Source organism: Dioscorea cayenensis, chromosome 2 (assembly GCF_009730915.1).
Source record: "Dioscorea cayenensis subsp. rotundata cultivar TDr96_F1 chromosome 2, TDr96_F1_v2_PseudoChromosome.rev07_lg8_w22 25.fasta, whole genome shotgun sequence".
Classification (NCBI taxonomy): domain Eukaryota; kingdom Viridiplantae; phylum Streptophyta; class Magnoliopsida; order Dioscoreales; family Dioscoreaceae; genus Dioscorea; species Dioscorea cayenensis.
The window spans coordinates 19,473,960-19,501,778 of record NC_052472.1 but is presented as its reverse complement, the minus strand read 5'-3'; the positions used below and the strand labels follow the sequence as shown (position 1 = coordinate 19,501,778).

The 27,819-nt window shown below is 34.8% G+C and overlaps 2 protein-coding genes and 1 non-coding gene across 8 annotated transcripts; all 3 read right to left on the bottom strand.

The window, feature by feature from the left end:
- Positions 1 to 9,648: 9,648 nt before the first annotated feature.
- Positions 9,649 to 9,732, bottom strand: TRNAL-CAA. The gene has a single exon. It is a non-coding gene; the product is annotated as a tRNA-Leu (tRNA).
- A 1,346-nt stretch (positions 9,733 to 11,078) lies between these two features.
- LOC120278793 lies at positions 11,079 to 14,893 on the bottom strand. 3 transcript variants are annotated; one of them, XM_039285537.1, is made up of 2 exons: positions 14,724 to 14,893; positions 11,079 to 14,435 (listed from the first exon to the last, which is right to left on the bottom strand). In XM_039285537.1, exon 2 carries the CDS (start codon positions 13,999 to 14,001, stop codon positions 11,125 to 11,127), a length of 2,877 nt encoding a protein of 958 aa, XP_039141471.1. In that variant the 5' UTR covers positions 14,002 to 14,435; positions 14,724 to 14,893; the 3' UTR covers positions 11,079 to 11,124. The 3 variants fall into 3 exon arrangements, with proteins under 3 accessions (XP_039141471.1, XP_039141463.1, XP_039141476.1); XM_039285529.1 differs by having other exon boundaries at positions 11,079 to 14,074; XM_039285542.1 differs by having other exon boundaries at positions 11,079 to 13,439.
- A 1,951-nt stretch (positions 14,894 to 16,844) lies between these two features.
- Positions 16,845 to 26,699, bottom strand: LOC120271499 (protein FAR1-RELATED SEQUENCE 12-like). Of its 4 annotated transcripts, XM_039278200.1 has the most exons (6): positions 26,387 to 26,699; positions 23,741 to 25,515; positions 23,454 to 23,649; positions 22,467 to 23,362; positions 22,233 to 22,297; positions 16,848 to 17,195 (listed from the first exon to the last, which is right to left on the bottom strand). In XM_039278200.1, the coding sequence occupies exons 1-3, from the start codon at positions 26,427 to 26,429 to the stop codon at positions 23,566 to 23,568; spliced, it is 1,902 nt and encodes a 633-aa protein (XP_039134134.1). In that variant the 5' UTR covers positions 26,430 to 26,699; the 3' UTR covers positions 16,848 to 17,195; positions 22,233 to 22,297; positions 22,467 to 23,362; positions 23,454 to 23,565. The 4 variants fall into 4 exon arrangements, with proteins under 4 accessions (XP_039134140.1, XP_039134134.1, XP_039134128.1 ...); XM_039278206.1 differs by having other exon boundaries at positions 16,845 to 17,195; positions 22,233 to 23,362; positions 23,718 to 25,515; XM_039278194.1 differs by having other exon boundaries at positions 22,233 to 23,362.
- Between the last annotated feature and the right edge of the window lie 1,120 nt (positions 26,700 to 27,819).

Below are 27,819 nucleotides of genomic sequence, written 5' to 3'. Positions count from 1 at the left end.
TATTTCTGTCTTTATTTTAAATTAAGGTTTTATAATTGGTTAAAAAAATTAAAGATATTATTTTTTTTTAAAATTTGAAAAATTTATTGAAGGTTCACCCCTCTCTGACACTCAAAATTGGGGAGCCAAATAAAGTTTCGATGAGTTAGAGTTGATTTTTTTTATTTTTTATTTTCATTAGATTAAAAAAATTATACTAACAAGAGAAAGTTTATCTTAACCCTCTTTAATCCTCCTTTTAGTTCTCTCTAAACTCTCAATTCAAACGCACTATAAATTTGATTTGGTAGAGGGTTTATTCACTAATCAAACACCCCATGGAACACATAATATCAAAGTATGAAGGTTTAGTGGCTAACAGTTGAAATTATTCATTAAAACATAATGACTTCAGTTCATTGTTCAAGATCAAAAGGTGGTGAAAGGATTTCATAATTATAGTTCCCTGTACATGTCTTCTGTAAAGTGATAGTCTCATGGAAAAATGTTGAGAAGAAGAAGCGTTATTTCTCTCTCTATGCAAAAGAGAATGACAGTAAGGATATGAAACCAAAAATCTTGATAAATTTTAAATTTATCGAATACTCGGTAACCAGTTATTTGATTCTTCTAATAGTAATTTATGTCCACAAACAGGACAAGTATGCTTTACTCCTTATATTATTGTACATTTCATAGCATGTTTTGTGGCATATCTTATTACATGTTTCATGGCATGTGCTACTTAAAGAGAGAATAAAAAGAAAATGAAGAGTGGAAAAATTTTTAGAATTCTCTAACAACCACACTAAATCCCTTCCTCATCATTCATTTTCTCTATGTGAGCTATTATCTTTTGGACTTGGGTCTTGGAGTGTGAAGATGAAACAACTCTAGTAATTGTTCTCAACCAAGGAAGAAGACAAAGATTCATGTATAGAAACCATTGACTCATGAAGACAATGAAGCATGCATAGTAGCCATTAACTTAAGTGCAAAAGTCATTGAAGCACTAATTTGGGTTTGTAAAGTAAGTACATAGGTTTTGAGATTCTTGGGTATTGAGATAAAGTATGCTTCCGCTTCTTTATTAACACTTTCGTGTCAAAATTACCTGCATAGCAATGTTGCTCTACCCACGAATGTGATGAAATCCGGCGCGATTACCAGGATATTCTTGCCAAGTTTGCCCTAATCACCTTCTCCTTCTCCTTGGGCCTTATCTTTTACTCTCTCTTTTCTTCTCATTCAACTTCTTGCCACTGTCTTTCCCCCTTGCTCTCTCATCCCAAGAATGACAGTTTTACACAAATAAGACTTTTACATGAGATTACCTTTTTGCCCTTGACATTCCATTAATTGACATAGCTTCTTTTTTTTCATCATGGGCTTGGAGACAATTTATTCCATCCAACCCACAAATGAGTTGGACTCAATAATTCTCCCTCTCGGTAGCATTTGGGGGGCTTTATAAACCCTGTTCTTTCCCAACATGCCTCAAGCTTCTCCTTGCATAATGCCTTAGTGAACATATCAGATCCATTCTCACTTGTGTGAATCTTCTCCAAGTTTAACTCTTTGGCTTAAAAAACATCTCGAATCCAATGATATCTAACATTGATATACTTGGGCTTCAAATGGAATGTTGAATTCTTGAAAAAATGGATGACGCTCTGACTGTCACAATAAACCGTGCACTTCTCATGTTGCATACCTAGTTCTTCAAGGAACTTCTTCATCCACAAAGCCTGCTTGCAACCCTCAATAATTGAAATGTACTCAGCTTTTATGGTGGATAGTGCAACACACTTCTGTAGCTTTGACTGTCAAGAAACAGTTCTCCCTGCAAAAGTCATCATGAACCCTAAAACTGATTTTCTAGAGTTCACATCGTCTACCATGTCCGAATCTATGTACCCATGCAAAATAGGTTCACCTTTACCAGAGCACAAACATACATGGGAAGCACTTCTAAGATACCTCAATATCTACTTCAATGCAGCCCAGAGCTCCTTCCCCGGATTTGAGAGAAATTTGCTCACAACTCCAACAGCATGAGCGATATCTGGCATTGTACACACCATGGCATACATCAAACTACCAACAGTGGATGCATATGGAACTCGGTTCATCTCCTCCTTCCTTTTGTCACTTGAGGGACAATAATTTGAACTGAGTTTGACATGACTTGCATATGGAGAATCAACAGCCTTGGTGGTACTCATGTTGAACCTCTCAAGAACTTTCTCAATGTAGGCTTCTTCAGACAACCATAACTTCCCATTCATCCTGTTACTGGAAATTTTTATACCAAGAATATGTTTCATTGTGCTCAAGTCCTTCATATCAAAGTATGACTTAATCAACTGTCTCTTCAAGTCTTCAATCAGCAGATATTCTATTGTTTACTTGAGTCATCATAAAGGAATCAAACTTCTTGTACCACTGCCGCCTTGGTGCTTGTTTGAGTCTATACATGCTTTTTCTCAATCTGCACACTAGATTTTTTTTGCCATTGACTTTGAACCCTTATGGTTGCTCCATATATATTTTCTCCTCTAAATCACCATGAAGGAATGCAGTTTTCATATCAAGTTGTTCCACCTCCAGATTTAGGCTAGAAGCTAAACCAAGAACAATTCTAATGGATGACATCTTCACAACTAGAGAAATTATTTCTTTAAAGTCAATAACTTTCTTTTGACTAAATCCCTTCACAACTAACCTCGCCTTGTACTTTGGTTGTGAGCTATTACTTTCAATCTTCAACTTGTACACCCACTTGTTCTTGAGTGTCTTCATGCCCTTTGGCAACTTTACCAAATCATAGGTGTGGTTCTCACACAAGGATTTCATCTCCTCTTGCATAGCTCCAAACCACTCCTACTTCTTCTCATGTTCCATGGCTTCAACATATGTATTTGGCCTTCCCCCATTCCTGAGCATAACATAATCATTAACACTACATCTACTAGAGGGATGGCAATCTCTAGTAGACCTTCTCATTTGGGGCTCAACTGGCTGTGTTGAAGATTGGCTCTATATCTTCAACAGGGATAACTTCATCAGGAATAACATCATTCCGTTTTCTTGGGCATCTCCCCCTTGAGTTGAACTATGATCAAGAGAGGGAACTGGATCAACACTAACAAGAATCTTAACTGAGGAACTAGAGGTCTTTCCTTGCTCATCAAAGTTAAGCCATTTGATCTTCCAGAAATATAACATCTCTGCTCCTGACAACCTTTTTGTTTACTTAATCCCACAATCTGTACCCAAACTCTTCATGACTATAACCCAAGAAAATGCACTACTTCGCTTTGTCATGCATCAAGCTTGGACCTCTGATCTTTGGTAATGTGAATAAATGTCATGCATCAACTCTCCTATATGTAATTTAGCTTTCATATCATAGAGTGTGTTTACCTTCTTCCCTCTAGCAACCACTAAGGAACCTTTGGTGAGCTTGCAGTTGCTCTTACCAAACCAACTGATAAACCCATCATCATCAAGTTAACCTGTAGATATCAAATTTAGGCGAATGTATGGAACATGCCTAACATCCTTGAGTACTAGCTTGAGCCCCTAACTAATTGGTCTCCAAGAAAATGTCTACGATACCCACTATTTTAGATGCACCACTGTTACCCATTTTGACATTTCCAAAATCACCACTAGAGTAGGTAGAAAAGAAGCTACCATGGGAGTGACATAGAATGAAGCTTCTGAATCAAACACCTAGTCACTCTCTTGGCTCACAATATTAAGACAATCATCACAACAAATGACACTGATGTCACCCTTTGTGGCTACTGTGTTAGTCTCCTTCTCCTCTTTACTTCCATCACTCTATTCTCTTTTAAGGAGCCTACACTCTTTTTTCATGTGGCTCATCTTGTTACAGTGAAAAAGCACTTGATGTTCTTCTTGTTCTTCATCCGGCCTCTGGATGTATCTTTGTTGCGATAACCTTGAGGATACCTGCTCTTGCTTCTACCACGACCTGCTGGCTTTTTTGAAACAAGAACACCCAAGGAAGTATTACCTTTTTCCTTCCTCCTAGCCTCTTCACCCAATAGACTTTCCTTAACCATTTCCATGGTTAACTTTCCACCTAGTGTTGAAGTACTCAGAGATACCACCAAAGTTTTCCAACTATCTAGCAAGAAGCTTAGGAGTTGCAACTCATCTTTAAGGGGGCGTTTCGATCATGGATTGAAGGCTTGGGAATGGGAATCCCATTTCCAAGCCCTTATTTGGTAACCAGGAAAGACATGGGTTACCCTCATGCATGGGAAAAAGGATTACTCTTTGGAGAGGCATTGTATTCCACCCAAAAATGGGGGGAGAAGTATTCCTGAGCTATATAATTACTATTATACCTCAAGTAGGTCATTCTGTATTAATTAAATGTATTAAATTATAATAACTTAAAATTAGATATAATACTTAAAATAAGTACTATTATTAAATTTTTTCATAAATAAAAGTTTTATGTTTTTTTTTATGTTTTATTAAAAATATTATTAACGTAAATAATTAAGTGCAATAATTAAAATTAATACAAATAACTAAAATAAAATATTAAATTAATACTTTAAATAATATAATTAAATATTTACATATTTACAACATATTTACATATTTAACTTTAATTATTAAATAATGCAATTAAATTATTTTGAAAAATTAAAATTAAAATCAATAAATGAAATTAACTTAATTAAACGTAGTTCATGATATTAACTGATTTAATAAATATATAATAGCTAAATAAACTATTAACATTAATTATATAATTATAATATATTGAAATATGTATTTATATCATAAATATTAATAATAAATAATGTTAAATATTTATCATTAAACATAATCCATTATCTTATATAACATCATACTTTTTTACCTACAAGGGTATTGATGTAATTTTACTACATTCTACATTTTTACTTTTTCTATTCTCAATCCTTATTCCCTCAAACCAAACACATTATCCACATTCCTCTTATTCAAATTCTCATTCCTCTCCTTTTCCCATTCCCCCTATTCCCATTCCTATTCCGTAAGCCAAACAGGGCCTAAGAGGCATCTTCATGGAGGTAAATTAATTTACTAAGCTATGGAAGTCACTAGTATACTCTGTTATACTTTTTCCATCTATGTACTTCAAGTTTACAAGCCTTTGAATGATTGTGGACTTGTTCCTAAATGTATTCTTCTCATACATGGCCTCTCAGAGTTCATCGGCCTTGACTTCTTTAGAGATATGATGAAATATACTAACATCTACCCATTACCTCATCGCTGTAGCAGCCTTTAGATGTAGTATTTCCCATTATTCTTTAGTCATCTTCTCTAGCTTTTCTTTGCCCATCACTGGCAAATACATGTCCTTTATCATAAGCAAGTCTTGCATCTTTTGCTTCCAAATCGAATAATTCGATTGGGTTAATTTTATCATTCCACATGCATTCTGCCCTTCCATGTTAAATTACAAGAAACATTTCTGACAGCCTGAGGCTCTGATACCATTTGTGAGGGTTACCTGCATAGCAAGGTTGCTCTTCCTACGAATGTGATGAAATTTAGCGCCGATCGTCGGGATCTTCTTGCCAGTTTGTCCTAATCACTTCCTCCTTCTTCTTGAGCTCTATCTTTTACTCTCTTTCTTTTCTTCTCATTCAACTTTTTCCCACTATCTTTCACCTTTGCTTTCTTATCCCAAGAATGAGAGTTTTACTATGGGCCCCACACATTTTTTTAAATTACTTTATTAATTGTGCATGGATGATAGTTACGGAATTTTATTTATTTATCTTTTATTTAGGTTTCAAACCCCTAGCCGCCGCCTCTTTGTTTCTCTCATTATGGATCTTTGTTTGGATTAAGAAGAGGGAGAGATCTAGTTTTTTTTCCCCCTCTTCTCCTCTTTTTCTTTTGATTTGGTGTGTGGTGCCGGCAGTGAGGACGGGGATAGGTCTCTCCGTCAAGGTTTTGTCTCTTACGTTGTGAGGTTCTACCGAAGAAATATCGTAGGATTTTGGGGGTTTTTGAGCGATAGACAGGTAAGTACACCATACATAAATACGTACATATATGTATATGCAATTTTTTTATTTACGATAAATATCTACGTAATTATTTAATTAACGTGGGTTTTACTGTTAAATTATTCAAAGGCTCGGGAATAATTCATGACACCTTTTCTAATTTATTCTATTTATTTACTTTATGATTATTATGGTATTATTCTTTGAAATGCTGGGTTCCGAATCAGCTTATCTGTTTAATTTATGATTTTTTTTTATTTGCTTTGGATTGCTGGAAAAGTGTATATATATATATATATTGTTTTCCTGATTAATTATGTTTGTTTTAATGCTATTTTCAGATTTAATTAATTTTTTTAAATTGTGTGGAATATGTTGTTAATTAATAGTTGATTATTTGATATAATTGGATTAATTTTTGTTAGAAAACGGGATCACTAAATTTAGTGTTATTGTACTGACGATATAATTTTGGACCTGACATATTTTTGTATAGAAATTCGTAGTCCCAATTAACTGTACAATAACCCTGTCACTGGGGGTTAAACACTGACCGTGTCGACACATACTTCTGACATATAAACTATAGTTTCGCATCGTTCCGTCGGTGAAGAATAACGGCTTCTGATATTCTGGCTCGGATCACCGAAGGTAAACTTATGAGTTCTGAAATCCGACTCGGGTCACCGAGTTTAAATAAATGAGTTATGATGTTTTGTTTTGGCATTAGTTGTTTGGGGGACTTATATACTCGTTATTTTGGTAAATTAAATCTGTTTTGATTTATTTCTGATTTTTGGGTTCATTTTGATATTTGTTTCGTTATGTTACATTTTGTATGTTTTTAAAGATTATTGAACATTTTATGATCCCGATATTTTTAGTGGTTATTTACTGCACTCCCAAGCTCATAATCTTGTTGTTATTTTTTTTTCAGATCCGAAGTGAATAGTGCAACATGCATCTAAGTGGGCTAGTGAGTTATTATGTTTCCATTTCTAAATTTGAGTTAACTGTCTAGTTGTGTGAGTATAAGATTTATGTATATGACACTAGCTTCTATTGGATGTTGAAATTCTAAACTTTGTGTTTCCCATTGTGTGATTAGATTCTGAGGCCTTGCACACCTACTGGGTCTCGGCCTTGTGGGTGTGCGGTCGTTTGTCGGCGCACCGGGTCTGTTAAGCCGGGTTCGGGGCTTGACATTTACACAAATAGGACATTCACATGAGATTACCCTTTTGCCCTTGGCATTCCATTAATTGGCATAGCTTCTTATTTTTGCATCATAGGCTTGGAGCCCATTTATTCCATCCAACCCACAAATGGGCTAGACTCAACATTTAGTGGGTGTTTGTTTTGGTGGATTTGAAAGTCATTAGAGTTGGAATTACATGATTGATCCAAATCAGGTGTATGGTTTGGGGGATTTAAAAAAAGTGTTGTAGTTTGAAGTACTTTATCTATGGTTTTGGGTGAATTTGGAACTACACCCAAATTGGACGTAGTTCCAACTCCATGATTTGGAACTACAACAAGTCATTATTTTTTAAAATATATTCGTCTCAAATTATTAATGATCATATACAACTTCAGCATTTTGCTTATACACCCATTCCCATCATATACAACTTCAGCATTTTAGTCTTTCCGTATTATTATTTTTTAAAATATATTTTCTCTTTTTCATTGGAGGTCTGCCGGATCAGCGGTCGGTCGCCGAAGGCCTGCCGGACCGCCGGTGGCCGGTCACCGGAGGTCAGCCGGACCGTCAGCTGGTCGCCGGAGGCTGGCCGGACCGTCGGTAGACCCATGGCTGGTGGCTAGATGGAAAGGAAGAGAGAGACTTTTTACAATGAGAAAATATTCTTTTTTGCCATAATACCTGTATTATGCCATAATTTTATACTCTAAAATAAGTACCCAAACAGCCAATATGACGTAATTCTTAGAAAATGTTAAATTATGTAATATTGTACGGATTATGGCATAATTTCTGGCTATCCAAACAAAAACAAATACAGCAAAAAGTACCATGTGGCTTCATCCCTATTTTGCTTTTGCTTGAGTGTATATTAATTTTATAAAACTAATCACTATTTTATAAAATATTAAATAAAATATAAGTATAGTGTAATTAATACTAGTAGTATAATATATAATTGATATATTATATTAAATTAATTATTTGAATAAATAATTAATATATTATATTTTATTATAATAAATCAAGTATATAATAATTATATTAATTACTTATAATATTTAAAATTTGAATGCATATTTACATAAAATAAAATGTATATTTTATAATATATATTAATTATTTATAATATCATGTTGGATGAGAGTAACCTCACCATGGGTAACTATAACATGTAATTCAGGCAAAAACACATCAAACCAAATACATGTTTTATAAATCCAAATTTACAAATCCTTGCAACCAAACACCAAATTTTGTGATCCAACATTACAAATACATTCAACCAAACACTGAATTTGACTTTTTTGAATTTTTAAATACAAGAATTTATAAATACAAATCCATTGCATTTTCAACTACATCCAACCAAACGCCCCATTAATTGGGTACACAATATATGAATCGATTATTTCTTATATAGTTTTAAATTAATTTTTACCAACTAAATATGAAATTTAATTCAAATGAATTTTAAATTTTACAATAACTTTGTCACTTTTCCAATTAACTTATTTTGCAAATACGTTTCACTGATTTGCAAATACATTTCACTAGTCCCAAACTTGAACATTTGTAAAACCACTAAAATAATGGAATTGTGTGTATATATCATTTAGGATGGATCCCAAACTTAACATTTTTATACTATCCAAACTACTAATATAATAGAATTTGTGTGTGTGTATATATATATCATTCAAGGGTGAATCCCAGATTTGAACATTTTTATAATATCCGAACCACTAATATAATGGGACTGTGTATATATATCATTGAAGAGCGGATCAAAAAACTTGAACATTTTTATACTATCTGAACCACTAATATAATGGAATTGAGTATTTGTATATTTTTCATTTAGGGACGGATCCCAACAAACTCTAACATTTTTATACCATCCGAACCGGTTAATCAAAAGTTTCAATTCAATTTTTTGGATTTTTGTTTATACATTATACAACTACTCATACCTTTTTCTTCTTGATTATGAATTTACAATTTTTCTACTTCACTTTTATTTGATAAGGCTCATATATTTCCTCAAAAAGTAAGTTCATATATCTTGTTTAGAACATAACAGTTGTTGGTTCTGAATTTATGTAAAAGAGTGAGGGAAAATTGATAACTAAATAAAAGTGTTATTTATATTAGGGAGGAAAATTTAAAACCGAACCAACTCAAGTGTGGCAGGGCAGCGTTTGTTTGGTTGTGTTGGAATTGGCTTTGAATATATATATATATATATATATACACATATGTATTTAAAAAAAAAATCTAATTTTAATTAATATTAACTAAATTGCATTTTTAAAATAATAATAATAAAATTTTACTTATTATTTGGACTAGTAAAAAGTTATCCATTTATTATGTATTACATAAATAAATATAAAAAAAGATGTTATAGAATGTCAGAAGTGGGATTTGAACCCACGCCCTCTCACGAGGACCAGAACTTGAGTCTGGCGCCTTAGACCACTCGGCCATCCTGACTTTTGAGTAATTAGTTGAAACAACAGAAATTATTCATATGCAAACTGGAAGACATATGAATATTTTAAATAAATATTATTAAAAAAATAAAGGGATAGTGTTGCCAGGTTTCAATTTGGTAAGTTATGTCAATAGTTTAAATAAAAAAATTATTAAAATGGGATCAATTTGTTATTTTTAATATACGAGAATGTTGATATTTTAGTGGACCCAAAATAACATAACTTGGAACATGCACAAAAATGTTAACGATTTTTATGTAAAGATGTTACCTTTTGTAAAAATGGCAACTATGACGTAGTGAATACACCGATCAATACCTTTATTGCTTGAAAATTACAAGCATTTGTTATAATGGAAACCCTAAAAAAAAAATCCTAAAATACTAAAAAAATTCTTAAAATAAAATAAAATATATAAATTAAAAACAGAAATAAAACTAATTAGAAGCCTATAAAAGCGAAGGTCTTGCATCATTTTGCTTCAAATTGTTCCTGTCTTCTAATTCTAATCTTTTTGTAAAGATATTATTTTATGTAAAGATGCCAGTTGTCTCTGACATCTAGTCCTGGTCTTTATGTAAAGACGTTAATTATTTTATGTAAAAATGTCAGTTGTCTCTAACATCTAATCTTGGTCTTTATATTATGTACAAATGACAAGTTTTTTTTTTTGGCATCTAGGTTGGACTTCAATAAAACTAGAGGCACACTTGATTTTATTCAAGTGGTTTTGAGCTTTCCATCCTTAAGGAATAAGGAGGAACTCTTCCTTATAAGATATAAAAAATTTGAAGCAATAAAATCTTCCTTGCTCAAAGATCCTGAAGTAATGGAACAATATATTTTGTATTATCAGGGATGATAGTAGTTTTTTCAATAATACATATATATATAGAGAGAGAGAGAGGGTTTATATATTAAAAAAAGAAAATCACCTTCTTTCATCAATGATGCCCTTGTGACGTTTGGTAGAGTGTCACTCAATCATAGCACCAAAAATATTAAAGTTTGCTTCCTAAAGTCATCACAAGTTGTTGGGTGATTGAGATGGTTATAATGTATGACAGCATTGACCATTGGTCCACATGATCCACGGTTAATTTTTATTTTGTTTTATTTTTACTTTTTTATAAATACGATAACAGCATATACAACAAGGGGAATGCATACGAGTAAAAATTGATCGTCCAATCATTTAGTCTCATCCGGCGGCATAGAGATTGAGTTGCAAATCAAAGGGGCTAGTGCTGCATGATAAAAGGTCCTTTGGCTTTGGTTAATCTCTCTATGTAAGCATCATTTCATATTTTTCATGATTTTCTAATTAACAAAAAAAAAAGGAAATCCAATGAATAAATACATTATTATTTGTTTCAGAAATAATACAAATTCAGTTCAATTGCATGTTCATGAAAACACTTCCTAACTTGTTCAATGTTTCCTGAGCTGATACTGTATCTGCATGATACTCACCATAGATTGATTTTCTTATGTAAATAGTTTGCCGAATCAAATCTTCAGCAATGTGATATTCTCCACCTTGAAGCATTAGTTTTGCACTAACTTCTGATACTCCAGCTTTCAGGAGAGCCAATTCTTGCCAAATGTATGTGTATTGAGTAACTGAATTATTCGGCTTTTGACAGCAGAATGACCTGCCAAGCCATTTGTCGGCTCGCGATAACATTGTTTCTGCAGCGGCATCTAAAGCATCAGCACAAAGCCGAAGAAGTTCTAATGCAGCATTACAGCGAGAGAATTTGATGAATGTGTGAACTGCAAGAGGTAAAGCAATGTGTTTCACGAACAAAAGCAACTCCGGCGGTTTTAAATTCACTGTAATAGGATCGGTGCCAAAGCCGAATAGTAAGAAACAGGCTGCCCATTGATGCTCAGAATATTGAGAAGCAAAACTTCTATGAGAGATTGCTTGAACAACTGCCTGAGCTATTGCAATTGATCCTCGTTTGCGAGCGTAGATCTTAATGATTTCATGGAAATGAATAGCGTCGTATTTGGTTAAATATCTTGCAATGCCAAATCTTACTAACATCGATGATGCTTCAATCTCTGATTTTTTTATTTTAGTTGATTTGATGATGCAATTTAATGCCCGAAAAATTTTCTGCCACTTTTCAGTGCCATGATACTTTCCAGGGACCTTGTGTGCAGCCATGGCAAGAAGCGGAATTGGAATAGCAGTAGGACCAAACCAAGAACTAACAAGAAACATTCGAGCTGCTAAACTCCGGGAACCATCTGCATAATAAAATATCGAAAGGCAAACATCGAATAGTTGCATGAGGAATGGGTGTTGTCTTAGTATATGAGCTTCTCCATCAGACCATATCGAATCTCTTATCGGCATTCTGTTTATAGTGTCAAGAAGTTTGCTTGGGGTTATAGAAAGCTCGAAAAGTATAGCTCCTACAATTCCCAAACCAAGTGTTAACCTGCCAAGTTTTTCTTCTATTACTCTGAGCGCATTGATCTCCATGACGGGATAATCCTTCACATTTCCCTTCATCAACGACATTGCCTCAAGACCAGACAAATACGAAAGTTTGATCGGCTCCAAATCCATAACCCGTGGAAGACGGGTTGTAATAATAATGTGAATTTCTCCTCTGAATTGTGGGAGAAGGTCCATAACAAGTTCTTGATCCCACCAATCCTTTTCGTTCTCCAAATTGTCGATTACAACCAAGTAGGGAATGTCTTGCATGAGTGCTTCTCTTACATGATCAATTGCCGCTCTTTCTTGCTCCTCGAAACTCTTTACCTTGTTGTTTTTAGTAGGACAATTTTCATCACTCTGATCAACATCAAGAAAATTTCGAAGATCCAAAAAATTTTGCTTCACATATCTTGCTTCACCTCCCATCCATAAAACCATCTTGTATCTTTGCGAGAATCTGTAAGCGTATTCTAAAGCAAGCTCTGTTTTTCCGATTCCTGATTTTCCTGCCACACATGCAATGCCTTTACCATAAACAATCCTTGTATATCTTTTCCGCTGAACATTTCTGAATATTTCTTTACTTTTATTGCCGTCTTCTATCTGTTGATGTGTTCTCAAGCTCTTTCTCCTCCTCTTTGATTTGGCTTCAAGCAGTTCTCTTTCGCCATCTCCACTGACATACCCAAACAAAAGAAGTTCAAGTTCAGAGAGTTCTCTTTCCCGCCCGACAAATTCTTCATTTCGAGGAAAAGGAAACTCCTCTTCTTCTACTCTTTCCTTCCACCGTTTTATTCGTTCAACTACACTCCTCAAGCCTAATCTTGTAGCCAAAAGAATCACCGTCTCGAATATACAATTCCTCCAATTGCCATCATTTGCCTCTAAATGTGAATCTGAAACCCGGGAAAGCCCATCAACAGCTTCACTCCATTCCTCCTCTTCACCACCATATAACAACCATAATTCACCACCATCTTTCTCCCACAATTCCCCCCTTTTCTCAATCACATCTCTTGCAAGACAATCACTGAAACGCAAATCAAAGAAAATGGCAACCAGAATTTTCCGGCCTAAAAAGTTCCTTAGCTCCTCAATGCTGTAAGGATTGCTAAAAGAATTTCTTGAGAGGATCACCACTCCTAAAGCGCAAGAATTCATTATTCTTTCCACTGTATCATGACTTCGAGGATTTCTGCATCGAGCTCTATCTGACACAAAACACCGAATTCCTTGAACCTCTAATTCTGCACGAAGCCAATTAGCAAACCTGAGCAAAGAAGGGTTCCGGCCATGAAAGCCTATGTACACATCATAACTAAATGTTTTGCTACACGAAGAAATTGATGCCGAAGATTGATCAAATGAATTTGTTAGTTGACTCCTACTGAATTTCACCTGGCTTCCATTTTTAAGTAAATTTTCAGCACTAGTCCCATTGCTGCAGTCTGATGAGCTGCCACCATGGCAGAAACAATTTGAAGGCACATTGAACTCAAAGTTTTCTACAACTGCGCTCGGTGTTCCAAAATCATCTGAAGCCAAAATGTCGGCATTTGATGAAGATTCTAATTGTTTGGCAAAAGCTTGTGAAACAAGAGGATCGACGCTTCTTTTAGTGTAATAGTTTGATGAGTTTGAACTCTTCGGTTGGACAATTTCACATATTGGAAATTTTGTGGTTCGTGGAGAGAGGAAAGGGGATTGAATTGCAGAAAAAAATGCTGAAGAAGATGATGATACATTTCTCACAAATTTTGCTGATAATGCTTCATTCTCAACCTCGGAGTTTCCTTGTTGAAACTCCATTCATTTATCTTCATTTGGCATTGAGATCTCAGATTCTTAGCAACTCCATGAAACAGATATTATATGGAAAGCTCTACGAAAATTAAATAATCAGGAAAATGCAGAATCCAAAGTGTTGAGTTATGTACATGATCAAAAACTAATGTAATACCAAAATTCAAATTCCTAAAGAAAAAATTAAAAAGACTCATAATTGCCTAGTAAGAATAGAATTCTTTGAGCATCTTAATGCACTGATGATTTCTGAAATGAGGGAGTGATTAAATCTCTACACTTGGCTGAAAAACCAGCAAAAGTAATACAGATCTGAAGCTTTTTTCATAACAAATATTAATCTGAAGATCTTACACTAATGTTAACAGATTAAAAACTTGAACTTTCTCCAAGAAAGCAGGAAAGTACAAAAACATCTTGCTCGTCCAGACTTCCCAGATCTGAAGATGTATTGAATTGATTGAAAAAAAAAACAAAAATACAGAAACTATCTCATAATCAAAAAAGAGAAAAGAAGAAAAGCAAATATGCAGAATTTTCATGATTGAATTGTCTCTCATGTCCAAAATTGCAAGAGAAAAGCAACATAGATTGAATTATAAGCAAGAAATAAAAAGAGAAACACAGAATGATCATCCTAATTATACAAAAAAGACCAAAAAAAAAAATAAATAAATAAAGGAAAGGTTTTGATTGAACAAAGATCAAGAGATCAACAGAGCGCTTACAATGTTCTTCAAGCTCATGACTTTATGATTCTGAGATCCAAGAGGCAATGGAAAGGCTCTAACTTTATCAACCTCTCAAGCAAACAGCGGAGAAATTCAAGCTCTGTTTCTCCAACAACCAAAACTCTAGCTTTTTATGGAGGTCTGTCATGGCTTTTGATATTCCGGGGTTCTCTATTTACACCCTTAATTTTTCTAATTCCACCCCTTGGTTATCAAATTGTAACGGTTGGATTCAAATGAATTGAAGATTTGGGGTGTGAAAATAGCAGTGGATCTCTTTGGTGTCATCTCTACGCCGTTATACAATGTTTAGTCTTTAGTTTGTTTGTTTTTGTTTTGTTTTTTTTTTTGTGCATATTCTAAAAATTTCCTTTTCTTCAGAAAATTGTCTGAACTTTTTTAGTTGCATCTATTTTAAAGAAAAAAAGAATAATCTTCTGCATAGATGCCAATGTTTATCTGCATTATTTATTTGAATATATTTTTTCTTGAAATAAGTAAAATTTATATAATTCTAGTAAGTAATATGATTTTTTAAGACTTTGCAGCAAAAAAATAGTTTTTCGTAATTCTCTATATGATTATTAACAATGAGGACAAGACAGGACACATATTTTTTTTACTAGTATGTCTTTATCATACATTAGGGAAAGAGTCAACTTGTTGACTTTCTCATAGAAGTCAAGGGGATTAATGCTGAATTATTATAATATTAACTAAAAAAATTTATAAAATGTGAATATGAAAAAAATATATTTTTTTCTTGATTAAATGATTATTAAAAATTTCATTCAAACCTTGAAAAACTTTAGAAATTATATATAAATAAAAATAAAAATAATGTAACGGATAAGCTGTTATAAAATTTATGCATTTAAATCTAGAATTCCTTTAAACATAAAATGTACATAAAAAGAGTGAATTCCAACACGATAAAGCAATTTAAAGTTGTATTATATCTTGATGAAAATGTGTCTAACATTAATGAAAATATACGTAATTTTTTAAATATAAAAATGTCATATTGCTAACAACTAGTATCAGATCATCTGCATAAAATATTTGTTCAATTGAGAAAATGAGTTTGAATCCCAGTTCTCATAAGTGGAGGATACAGATGTTAAAGAGCTCAACTCCTCACGTGTACCCATCCCTCATGCAAGATTTATTCATATTTTTATAAAAAAAAATAATAGCATATTAGTTAGGTATATGTTTATCCGACAGTAATTCAGTCAGCTTTATGCAAAAGAGCAGCATCAGAAACAAAAATAGTAGGCTACTTACCTGCCTGCCACCCCCTAAAAATATTGGAATTAATGCCAACCTCTCACTTTTCCAAATTAACTCATATAACCCTTTCCTCTCATCTTTCCTTCAATTTTCGTTTCAGCTCCGTTCCTACCCCATTAGATCTAAACCATAGCATGCAGATATGCCAAGAATATTTTTAAAAAAAAACCAAAAACCAAAAACATTAAATTATCATATTGACAGAGGAAAAAAGTAACACTGTCACTCTTTGTAATTTTTAGCAATATGTGTAAACTTGGAAAAAAAAAATTAAAACCCCCCTTGCAATAAGATGATTGATAATTGATATTTTATTTCTCTCCTTGAAAGATGAGAGTCCAAGTTCAAATTTGGACTCGAGTTTTACTCATGACTTAGTTGAATTATGACGGACTAGAAAATAAGTTTCTTTTATATCATATGAGCTTTAAATTATACTGAAAATAATTTAAAAATAGATTTTATAATCACAAAAAATTATTATTTTAATAAAATAAGAAGATGGTATGTCGCTAAAAGTTATATTAAAATACACATAATTTCTTTTTTGAGGACATAAAAAGATAAAAACCCAAATAAATAATTGCAACTACCAATAATCAAAAACAAAAAACCATTTTTAAGATTCCAAAACTATTTTGTACTTATTATTTTCAGATTTAGCATCTAAAAATTGGTTAACATCTTCGCCCTTTGTTGTGAATTCTCAATACATTAACAATTATACATACATACATACATACATACATATAAACTTCAAGTGAGATTATTTGCCTCTTGTGACTCATCTTTCCCTCGTTTCTAGCGGATGCCATGCTCTAAAATATTATTATCACACCAAAGACTTAAGAAACAAACATTACACAAAATATATTGAAGAACCTGCAACTGCTGATGTGCTAATGTTATCAAAACTATGCCAAATAAAACAATAACCAAGTTTATATACAGGGGACAACACAAAGATGGATTACTAACTCACTGGAAATGATCAATGTTGCGCCGTAAAAACAGTGGCCTATGGTATAAGGATGTCTTCTTTATCTTACATATAGCATGAGAGAAAGGAGATACTGAATACAGCAAATATACCTTTCTTCTTTCAAGCTAACTCAACAAATTACTTACTCTACAGACTTCCGAGCATCCTTGACTGTCCCACGTACTTTAAGCAGCCTGCAGGCAGAGCAGAGTACAATTTGATGATTGTGATGAAGTGTTCAATGTGTTCATTGAGTATTAATGATAATCTCAAAGAAAAGCAGATGGAATTTTGCATGACAGTACGGGTTGTAAAAGCTCTACTCTTCCTTGACATGTCCAATCACTCATCTAATAGAATAAAAAAAGCTTTCAATGACTGTAAAGCCTTTTAAAGGATTCAAATGGCAATGACAATCATCCCCTAAAGCTCAGAAATTGACAGTATCACATACAGAAAACAAGCAACTAACAAGCACTGTCATACATCTCATTCTTCAAAGTGAACCTCCACTTATAGTTCCAAACCAAATTACTTAATTGGATATATACCATTACCAAATATCAAGGCTCTAGCTGGTGACAAGAACCTATTGTTGTTATATCTAAAGATGGACACAAAATAATTTCATTATTCGTCTACTTTTGGGATGTATATGTTCTCTTGCTAGATTATTCATCTAACTCAGACAAGGCGTGCACAAGGCATATAGAAATCCAAACTAGAACCAAGATTGAACATTTCCTTGAGAAATCATTTGGCAGCAAATGCATTCATGCATTTTTCAGATCAAGACTGTGAAATACAATACATGCTCCTGGAAAGTCACCATGGAGGAGTGGAACCTACATGTATCAATCTGGTCACTACACAATTCTGATTGAAGTCGTTTTTGTTGGGTATGTGGAGACTGATTGTGTGACACCCCTTGCAGGGGTGCGGGAGAGCATCGGTTTAGGTTGGAGATGCAGCGACAACGCCCCGCAATAGAATACAAGAGTAATTTCTATATGATTAGGATTATAGTTTGATAATTTTGTAAATTGTACCCAGATAAGATTTGTATCCCATATAGGTTTAGGATCCAGATATGATTTACACTTTTTCAGATATGCCTAAGAGTTCTAATCCGCCTCAAAATCCAAATCCAGATATACCTCAGATTTCTTCTATATATAGGCAGCCCCTTATAAAATGTAAGTGTGCTTCAGATATTGAAATAAAACCCTAATGTGGCCGTGGACGTAGGCAATCTTGTCAAACTACGTAAATCTTGTCTCGTCTTGCTTATGATGGTTTTCTACGTTATTTGTCTCTCTCGATCATCAATGGGAATCCAATTCACAACAATTGGTACCAGAGCCTAAGTTTGAGAAGAAGAGTGGGAGCAATGGTGGAAAAAGGCAAGGTTCAAATTGAGAAATTCGATGGCAAGAACTTCGAATTCTGGAAGATGCAGATAGAGGACTATCTCTACCAAAGGAAGTTGCATGAACCGCTATCAGGGAAGAAGCCAAAGAGGATGAAGTAGGTGGTCTAGGATCTGCTTGATCACCAGGCGCTTGGAGTGGTTCGTCTGACATTGGTGAGGAACGTGGCTTTCAACATCGTCAAGGAAAAGACAACTGCGGATCTGATGAAGGCACTATCAAATATGTACGAGAAACCATCTGCCTCGAACAAGGTATATTTGATGCGTTGTCTATTTAACTTGAAGATGGTAGAAGGTGCGTCTGTTACAGATCACATCAATGAGTTCAATGTGATTACAACTCAATTGAGTTCTGTGGAGATCACGTTTAAGGATGTGGTAAAGGCACTGATTTTGCTATCATCCCTATCGGAGAGTTATCTACGACAGTAACTGCGGTGAGCAGTTCGTAAGGAAGTGCGAAATTGAAGATGGATGATATCTGAGATTTAATTATGAGCGAGCATATTCGATGAAAAGAATCAAGAGAATCGTCAGGATTAGCTTTGAGCATACAAAGCAGAGGAAGGAGTCAACAGAATGGTCAAAAAAAGGCTCGCAAAAATATTGTCTACTAGAATTGCGATAACAAAGCCACTTTAGTAGGCAGTGCAAGGCACCAAAGAAGTATAAAAACAATCAATCAGAAGATAACGATTCTGCAAATTCAGCCCGCAAAGATGTTGATGATGCTCTTGTTTGTTGTGTTGACAGTCCTATTGAGTTGTGGATTCTGGACTTAGGTGCGTTGTTTCACTCAACACTCTGTAGAGAATTGCTACATAATTATGCTGCAGGAAAATATGAAAGGTTTATCTTACTGATAATGAACCTTTGGAGATTGCAGGGAAGAGTGAAGTTCACATAAAGACTGCCAATGGAACACAGTGGAAGCTGTAAGAAGTCAGGCATATCCCAGGCCTGAAAAGGAACTTGATTTCCATGAGTCAAATTGATAATGCTGGATACACTACCGTGTTTGGAGGAGGATCATGGAAAGTAACCAAGGATGCAATGACTGTGGCACGAGGTAGGAAGGTGTGAATATTATACATGACTTCAGAGAGCAAAGATACAAAATCAGTTGCATATTCTTCAGTTGATTCAGAGTTATGGCATGAAGACTTGGGCAAATGAGCGAGAAAGGAATGAAACTGTTAGCATCAAAAGGAAAAATTGCTAGATTTGAAGACGGTTGATGTAGGCCTTTGTGAAGACTGTATTTATGGGAAGCATAAAAGAATCAATTTCCCAAAGTCTGCGAGAGTATCAAAGGTAGAAAAGCTACAAATGGTGAACAGTGATGTATGGGGACCAGCTCCAGTACGATCTCATGGAGGCTTGCACTACTATGTCACCTTCATTGATGATTCCACTAGAAAGATATGGGTTTATTTTCTTAAGAATAAATCTGTTGTGCTTGCTACTTTTAAGAAGTGGAAAGCAGAGGTGGAAAATCAAACTGGCTTGAGTATGAAGAGTCTGAGAACAGATAATGGTGGAGAGTATGACAACCAAAAGTTCAAAGAGTTCTGTGCAGAGAAAGGGATCAGAATGATTAGAACAGTCTCTGGAAGACCTGAGTAGAATGGCATTGCTGAGTAGATGAACAGGACTTTGAACAAAAGGGCAAGAAGCATGAGATTACACGCAGGGCTACCAAAAACCTTTTGGGGCAGATGCAATCAACACGACAGCATACTTGATCAACGGAGGACCTTCAGTTCCGCTAGGCTTCAAGATCCCTGAAGAGCAGTGGACAGGAAAGGATGTAAACCTTTCATATTTGAAGGTATTTGGTTGTGTTTCATATGTACATGTACATCATGATGCTAGAGACAAATTAGATGCAAAAGCTAGAAAGTGCTATCTAATTGGTTATGGTTCTAATTATTTTGGCTCTCGCCTTTGGGATGACCAGAATAAAAAGATCATAAGGCATAAGGACGATACTTTTGATGAAACCATGTTGTATAAAGACAGGCTCGCAATAGAATATGACAGTGCAGGGAGAAACATTCTAAGGAGTGAAAAGGTTGTGTTAGAAGAAAACAATGAAGAGGTCATTGCTAGTAGAGTTCAAGGTAATCCAGAGAATCCAGATGAGGACCCTGAACTAGTAACCAACACTGATCAGAAGGACTGCTAGAGTAACCAAACCTACACGAAGTTATTCTCCTATACTGTACTACTTATTGTTGACAGATGGTGGTGAGCCAGAGCACTATGCAGAAGCTATGCAAGCGGAAGATTCTGTCAAGTGGAAGTTAGCCATGAAAGAAAAAATGAACTTTCTAGAGAAGAATCGAACTTTGGTGTTGACTAAGTTGCCAGATGGAAAGAAAGCCTTACAGAACAAGTGGGTGTACCGTTTCAAAGAAGATCATGATGACAAGAAAAGGTACAAGGCCAAACTTGTGGTGAAGGCTTTTCAGTGGTTGATTGAGGATGAGACACTAACACTGAAGAAGATACTTGGTGTAGAGAATCCAACAGACATGTTGACAAAAAGTGTAACCATCCAGAAACTGAGGCTATGCATAGCCTCTGTAGGCCTCCAAGTTACTTGATGAAGAGGAGGCACCGCACTAGGAGCATTATCTGAGCTACAGAGATGAGGGTTGTAAGAGGCTGCTTATACTAGAAGATCAGTCTCCAAGTGGGAGATTGTTGGGTATATGGAGCCTGATTGTGTGACACCCCCTGCAGGGGGTGCGGGAGAGCAACAGTTTAGGTTGGATGTGTGGGGACAATGCTTTGCAGTAGGATACCAGGGTAATTTGTATATGGTTAGGATTATAGTTTGATAATCTTGTAAATTATACGCAGATAGGATTTGTATCCATATAGGTTTAGGACCCAGAATCCCAGATAGGATTTACTTTCTTTCAGATATACCTCAGAGTTCTAACCCAGATATGCCTCAGAGTTCAAATCCAGATATACCTTAAATTTCTTCTATATATAGGTAGCCCCTTGTAAGATGTAAGTGTGCTTTAGATATTGAAATAAAACCCTAGTGCGATCATGGATGTAGGCAATCTTGCCGAACCACATAAATCGTCTTGTCTTACTTGTAATTGTTTTCTACTTTATTTTTCTCTCTCGATCATCGATGAGAATCCGATTCCGAACAGTTTTACCATCTTCATTTAGGGCTTGTTTGGATGCATAGTAAATTTTTCCGCAGAAATTTTATTCCATAGGATTCAAAAATGATTCCTGTGGAATTTTCTATAGAAAAAATTCCTACAAAATGTTGTTTGGAGTGCACAGGAATTTTTTCATAGGAATTTTTAATTTTGTTTTTCCCTAATTAATAGATAAATCTTGTTTTCCCCTAATTAATAAAAATGGCATAATTGGATTTTGTTTAATAGTATCTAACAGGTATAACAAAATTCAGTTATTTTTAAGAAAATAAAAAAGGTTTTTATTTTTCTCAATGTTTTGTTTTTCTTCAATAATATATATGGCTCCAGTTTCATTGCAGGAATAGAGTGCATCAATAATTGGACTTGATATCATATGAAGCTTTTGTGAGTTTAAAAATAATTTGAGCTTCATCTTGCCATCATCTTCAAGAAAGGTAACAAGCAACACCTCCAAAGCTCCTCCTTCACTCAATAACAATTGATCGCCAAACATCCAAAAAACATTCTCTACTTTCCCGAGAAAAAATCCAAGCTCAAATCTATCCAAAATACTAAAAAAAAAAGGAAGAAAATGAAGAGTATGAGAGTCATGATTAGAAACTCACCTCATAGAGACAAACAAAAATCTTCCATGCCAACCTCATGCTACTCATTTCTCAGAATCTGATGCCTTTGATTATACAAAAGGGAAAAAAAAATTGGATTTTTTTACAAATTTGAAATGAAAAGTTGAGATCTTTGATTGAGAAAAGGAAGAAACGGATCAAAGAGAAAAAAAAACTAGGATTCAGAGAAGCAGAGAAAAAAACTAGGATTTAGAGAAGCAAAGGAAACCATACCAGTCCACTAATCAAAGCGTGGTGGCGGAGGCGTGGTGACCGGAGGCGACTGGAGGCGTGTGGTGACCGGAGGTGCCGTAACCGGAGGCTTGGCGGCCAGCCCCAAACGCCCTACCCCTTTCCTTTCTCCAAATGGCCCAAGCACACAATGGCAACCCAACCCCCAACCCGAAAAACAAAGGAACCAAAATATTTTGGTTCCCACCACTTTAAAAAATTTCTATGGAATCCTATGTTTTCATAGTAATTTTACCCTATAAAAAGAATGTCCAAACACCCATTTCTACAATTTCCTATGTAATACTAAATTCCATAGGAATGAACACCGTTCTTATAAAATTTAGTGTCATCCAAACAGGGGCTTAATGTTTCCTATTCTGATTCCCAAGTTTCTAACTTGTAATTAAAAGAATTTAGAAAAAGAATTTGGAGTAAGAGAAACAAAGGCCCATGAACCTTCTACAGTAATGCGAATTGAATTAGCACTCTTGCAGTTTTTCCATGATGAAATCAATAATTGAATGTCAATGGCAGTCATTGTAACGTAGAACTTTTGGTTCAGGCTAGAGAGTTTTATTCAAGGTGGATACAGTCATAATTAATTAGCAGTAATATAGATTTTGTTATGGATCGTAAAAGAGGCCTTTTGACATGTGAAAGCAAATTTGTAATGGAAATTCTCATAATTGCAAAGAATACAAATGGATTGGTCATCCTTCTACGACTTTCAAACTCAAACAATCAACTTGGAGAATTTAAGATAATCTAATAAACATAAAAGGAAGAAAAATTCTCTAAAGTCACTGGCCTTATGAAATAAGAATATCACCTTCACATATTTACAGAGGTGCACCAAAAGCTAATTTGACCGCCATTTTAACAGGGTTCAGTCAGCTCTGTAACCAAGTTTGATAAAAAATACAAAGAACACAATTTGAGTACCATAAAATCTTAAAAAGTATAAGTTGAGTTATAACTACTACATACCTGCAACCATAACAGACTAGTTCATGAATACAGGCTGACATTTGACCCATGTACAGACATTTTGGTCTCAGTTGTATTAAATGCATACCATCTGCTACAGTTGCTGGTGATGCTATTGATCTACATCCTTGAGTAGCTGACCAACTGGTTCATCAGAGGATATGTTTATGGGTGCATTTTGAACAACATTCACCCGCTGCAATATCAGAGAAGAATGATAAGTTACAACTAATAAGCAAAAGAAAGGAAATCTGAAAAACACACCTCAGGCAAATGGAGATTGTAACCTGTTTTGTTGGACAATTTCTGCTAGTATTATCATTAGGCTGCTTGCATGTATTGCATTTTCTCAACCTTTGAGTTAGTTTATCTTGGCTTAACTTTGGAAGAGGATTTGAAGGCTGTGTTCTCATTTGGGAATTTTGAATAAGAGGTGAAGCGCCTTGAACTTGATCATCCGTGTGGTCACCAACCTCCAGATTATCTGCATTGGCAAGCATCCCTTTTTTGGGAACTGCAACATTTTTCTTGATAGCAGTAACCTTCTTCACAGCATCTCGAAGAGCACGCATGGCAACATTATAGACATCTTCAGAAGTTGCTCCAACTTCTGCATATTTAATGGCTTCACGAAAAAGATTGTTGTATCTTGAGATTGGAGATTCCTCACCAATTTTTTGCATTTCAATCTGGTCCTTTTGTGTGTTGGCATTAGCACCAAGGTGGTTTCTTTTACGCAATTTTCGTGATTTTCTTAAAAATCCTAGTGGATGATTATGCTCCTTTTCAAATTTTGAAACAACCCATTTACCTGAATTATTTTTCTTCACCATCAGCATGGCTCTACAACCAACCCTTGTTGCTTCTCGAGGCCTCTTAATCTTCCCTTCATCACCTGCATCTTTCTTCACATAGAATCCCTCTTTAGAGCATACAAACAGCCGAGATATGATAGATCTGTCTCTTTTTGAACGGTAGTATGTACTAACACGCATGTTAAAGCCCACTCTCCTCGAATATGCAAAGTAAAATATCTTTGCTGTCTCTTCAGACTCGAATTCCATGCCTTCGTGCGGTTCTGAAACTGCATCTCCTTCATGCACATCTAATGCCTTCTCAATTTCCACAACATCTTCATCCTCAGCTTCAGATCGCTCATCATCTGATGCTGTTCTTGGAGTCAGCATATGATTATGATTTTTTACCAGTTTGGAAACAACCCATTTACCTGAATTTCTCTTTTTCACCATTAGCATAGCTTTGCAACCAACCCTCGTAATAGCTCTAGGGCGTTGAAGCCGTTCTTCGACACCTTCTTCTTTCTTCGCACGAAATCCTTCTTTGGAACATACCATCAAGCGAGAAATTATTGAATTGTCCCGCTTTGATCGATAGTATGAGCTGACTCGTGCCCTAAAACCTACATGCCTGGCATATTCCTTGTAGAATGATTGTGCATCCTTTTCAGACTCAAACTCCATTCCAACCTGTGGCTCAAGCCCCGGTTCTCCTTCAGGTGGAATAACCACCATTTCAAGCCCATTCCCTACTCCTTCATGCAAAATAGAGTCCCTTCCAAGTGGATTTTCTATCATTTCTTCATCCTCACGTGCATAAGGGTCATAATCTAACATGACCACGTTCCCTCGTGTACCAAGAACATGATTATGAACCTTTTCACATTTTGAAACCACCCATTTCCCAGAGCTTTGTTTCTTCACCATAATCATCGCTCTACATCCCACTCTAGTTATCATTCGGGGCCTCTTGGTTCTGCTTTCATCACACGGATCTTTAGTTGAACGGAAACCTTCTCTAGAACACACAAGTTGACGGGAAATAATTGTCTTGTCACGTTTCGAACGAATGAATGAGCTAACACGAGCTTTGAAGCCAGTCTGAGCAGCATAGGTAGTATAGAATGTTCTAGCAGCCTCCTCAGATTCAAACTCCATCCCTTCATATGGCTCCAGTATTGGTTCACGATCAGGGACAAAATACTCCCTTGACACAGAATTTTCTATCATCTCCTCAACATCACCTAAATGAGCTTCCACATTAACTGCTAAGAAATTTTCCCATCAGTGTCCAGAAAGCAAAACTAAGCAAGAGAATATAAAATAGCATTTGTTTTTAAAAAATAAAACATATATATATACAATAAAAGAAAATTATCTCAAATCATATGATAACACAAATTTTAAAGGAACAAGCTTGATCAACTGAATAGTTCACTGATTTGATGACTTCACAGACCAAAAGCTCTTTACAACAATATGCACAAAATCAGAAACAATTTAAACAAGATTCCATTAATATCAACTCACTTATCAGAAATCCTGGTTATTCAATTTATCAAGGCTTCCACAAAAGATAATATGGTGATATACAGATCAGTTTCAGGCATAGCAAAGATATGTGTATATCTTAAAGTTCACTTGCAACTAAAATTTTCTATTATATTGATTAATGGAATTTCAAAATCACAGTCACTCAAACTTATCAAAGACTGAGAAAATTCATAAGTTAACATGACTCTTCTCTACTCCTTGCACACAAGTAACTGTAAAAATGATATTGAGAAAGAAAAAAAACTATGAAATAATTGAAACTTTCTCAAGTATTGATCCATGGAATTTGAATATCACACAAACTCAAATTCATCAAAGCATTAAAAATAACTCTACACTACTCTTCACATATGGTGAGAAAACAAACAAAATCAAAACCACAACTATGATAATAAAAGGGGAAAAGAAAACAAAAAGAGGTTCTATATAGGCAATCTAACTAAACACATGAAGGAAAGCACCACCATTTCCTTCATTTCAACCAAAAATCCAGCCAAAATACCAACTTTTCCAATACCCAACGCCAAAACAGCACAAATCGCACTGAATCCTAGTAAAAACTATGGTCTGGATGCAACCAACCTGGAGAAATGATCATGGGCGTGGAGAACATGAAACCCTCCATCTTGCCCCCCAAACTCCGAGCTCGAAATTTCAAACCCCCGCAAAGACAAAACCAGTTAAAAGATACACAAACCAGGCCCTAAAAAAGTGGAATTGCTCAAGGGGGATCACAAGTTCTGGCCATGGAATCTCTCCATGGAGCTCAAAGATCGAGATTAATGGCGGAAATGGATCAAATCGAGAGCTTTGGGAGAGTGAGGGGACGATGCGAGAGAGAAAGAGAGGAAGAGGGAAAAAGGCCGGGGCGGTGCACGATCGCTTTTGAGTGACTATGCTTACAAGGGTTGGTACTAACGTGCGCCGTTAATTCCCATCTAATTTAAAGAAATGTTTTCATGAAAAAGTAATTAATATATGATTTGCATATAATACCAAACAAAGTGTCAAAGTCTATACTTGTAGCCAACACCCTACTAGTGAATTGATACCGGATCTTTTGTATAAAATATTTATATTTTTGTTTAAATATAAGTTTAAATTTCAGATTTATATAAAAAAAAAATGATACAAATAGAATGGATTAGAATATTAACTTCTTCCGTGCATGTTTTTTAATGTAATTTATTTATTTATTTAAAAAAATTGTAATTTACAAGATTAATTATGTATATATATTTTTATCGAGTCATTTATTTTCCAATGCATTTGGTTTAAGAATTGTTTTTGACAAATGAAAAAAAATAAACAATTAATATATGACTTGTTAATGCTGGAGTTAACAAGTTTATAAAATTAATTATAACCTTTCAATGCATTATTTATCTATTAATTTTCGTATATAAATATTTAATAATAATTTTAAAAAAACTACTTTGCAGTAGAGGTCAGGACTTTTCTTTTTCATATTATTAGGTGGGATTTTTTCCTCAATCCTTTTCATCTAACCACACAACTGAGATTTTGAATAGCAGGGATGTTGGGGAAAATATCAAGAAATTAATTAAAAAATATATCTTTCAAAAATATTTGTTGATCTTCAATTATTTTTTTATTTTTTATATTTTACAGGTAAAGGCTACAAGTGCCACCTCATTAAGGGGTTGTTAAAAGACAAGCAAATACATCAATGCACCAGCGTAGGTATTTATAAATCTAAGTAGAATTACATGGGGCAATGAAAATAAAAAATTTACCAAACCAAGCTAATAAATCCCTCTTGCCATGTAACTCTGGAGGGAAGAAAGACAACATATCCTATATAGGACCCATCGACCCCATTAAACAATACCATGAACAATACCTATAACAATGATGAACAACACAACTACAATGCTTCGAAACCATGCACCTTGTCATTACTATTTTATGACAATGCCATTGTTCTACGAGTGGCTTTTTGAAAAGGTGGATAAACCACTAATATTAGAAAAGATAAAGGGTACAAAAAATCC

Bases quoted from the DNA above. Each gene is read 5' to 3' on its own strand.
- LOC120271499 (XM_039278194.1), bottom strand. From the start codon at position 26,429: ATGGAGGGTTTCATGTTCTCCACGCCCATGATCATTTCTCCAG. The intron at 25,516-26,386 runs GTTGGTTGCATC...ATTTCTTAGCAG, and splicing joins GCCCATGATCATTTCTCCAG to TTAATGTGGAAGCTCATTTA. The intron at 23,650-23,740 runs GTTACAATCTCC...CTGATATTGCAG, and splicing joins GAAATTGTCCAACAAAACAG to CGGGTGAATGTTGTTCAAAA.
- LOC120278793 (XM_039285537.1), bottom strand. From the start codon at position 14,001: ATGGAGTTTCAACAAGGAAACTCCGAGGTTGAGAATGAAGCATTATCA.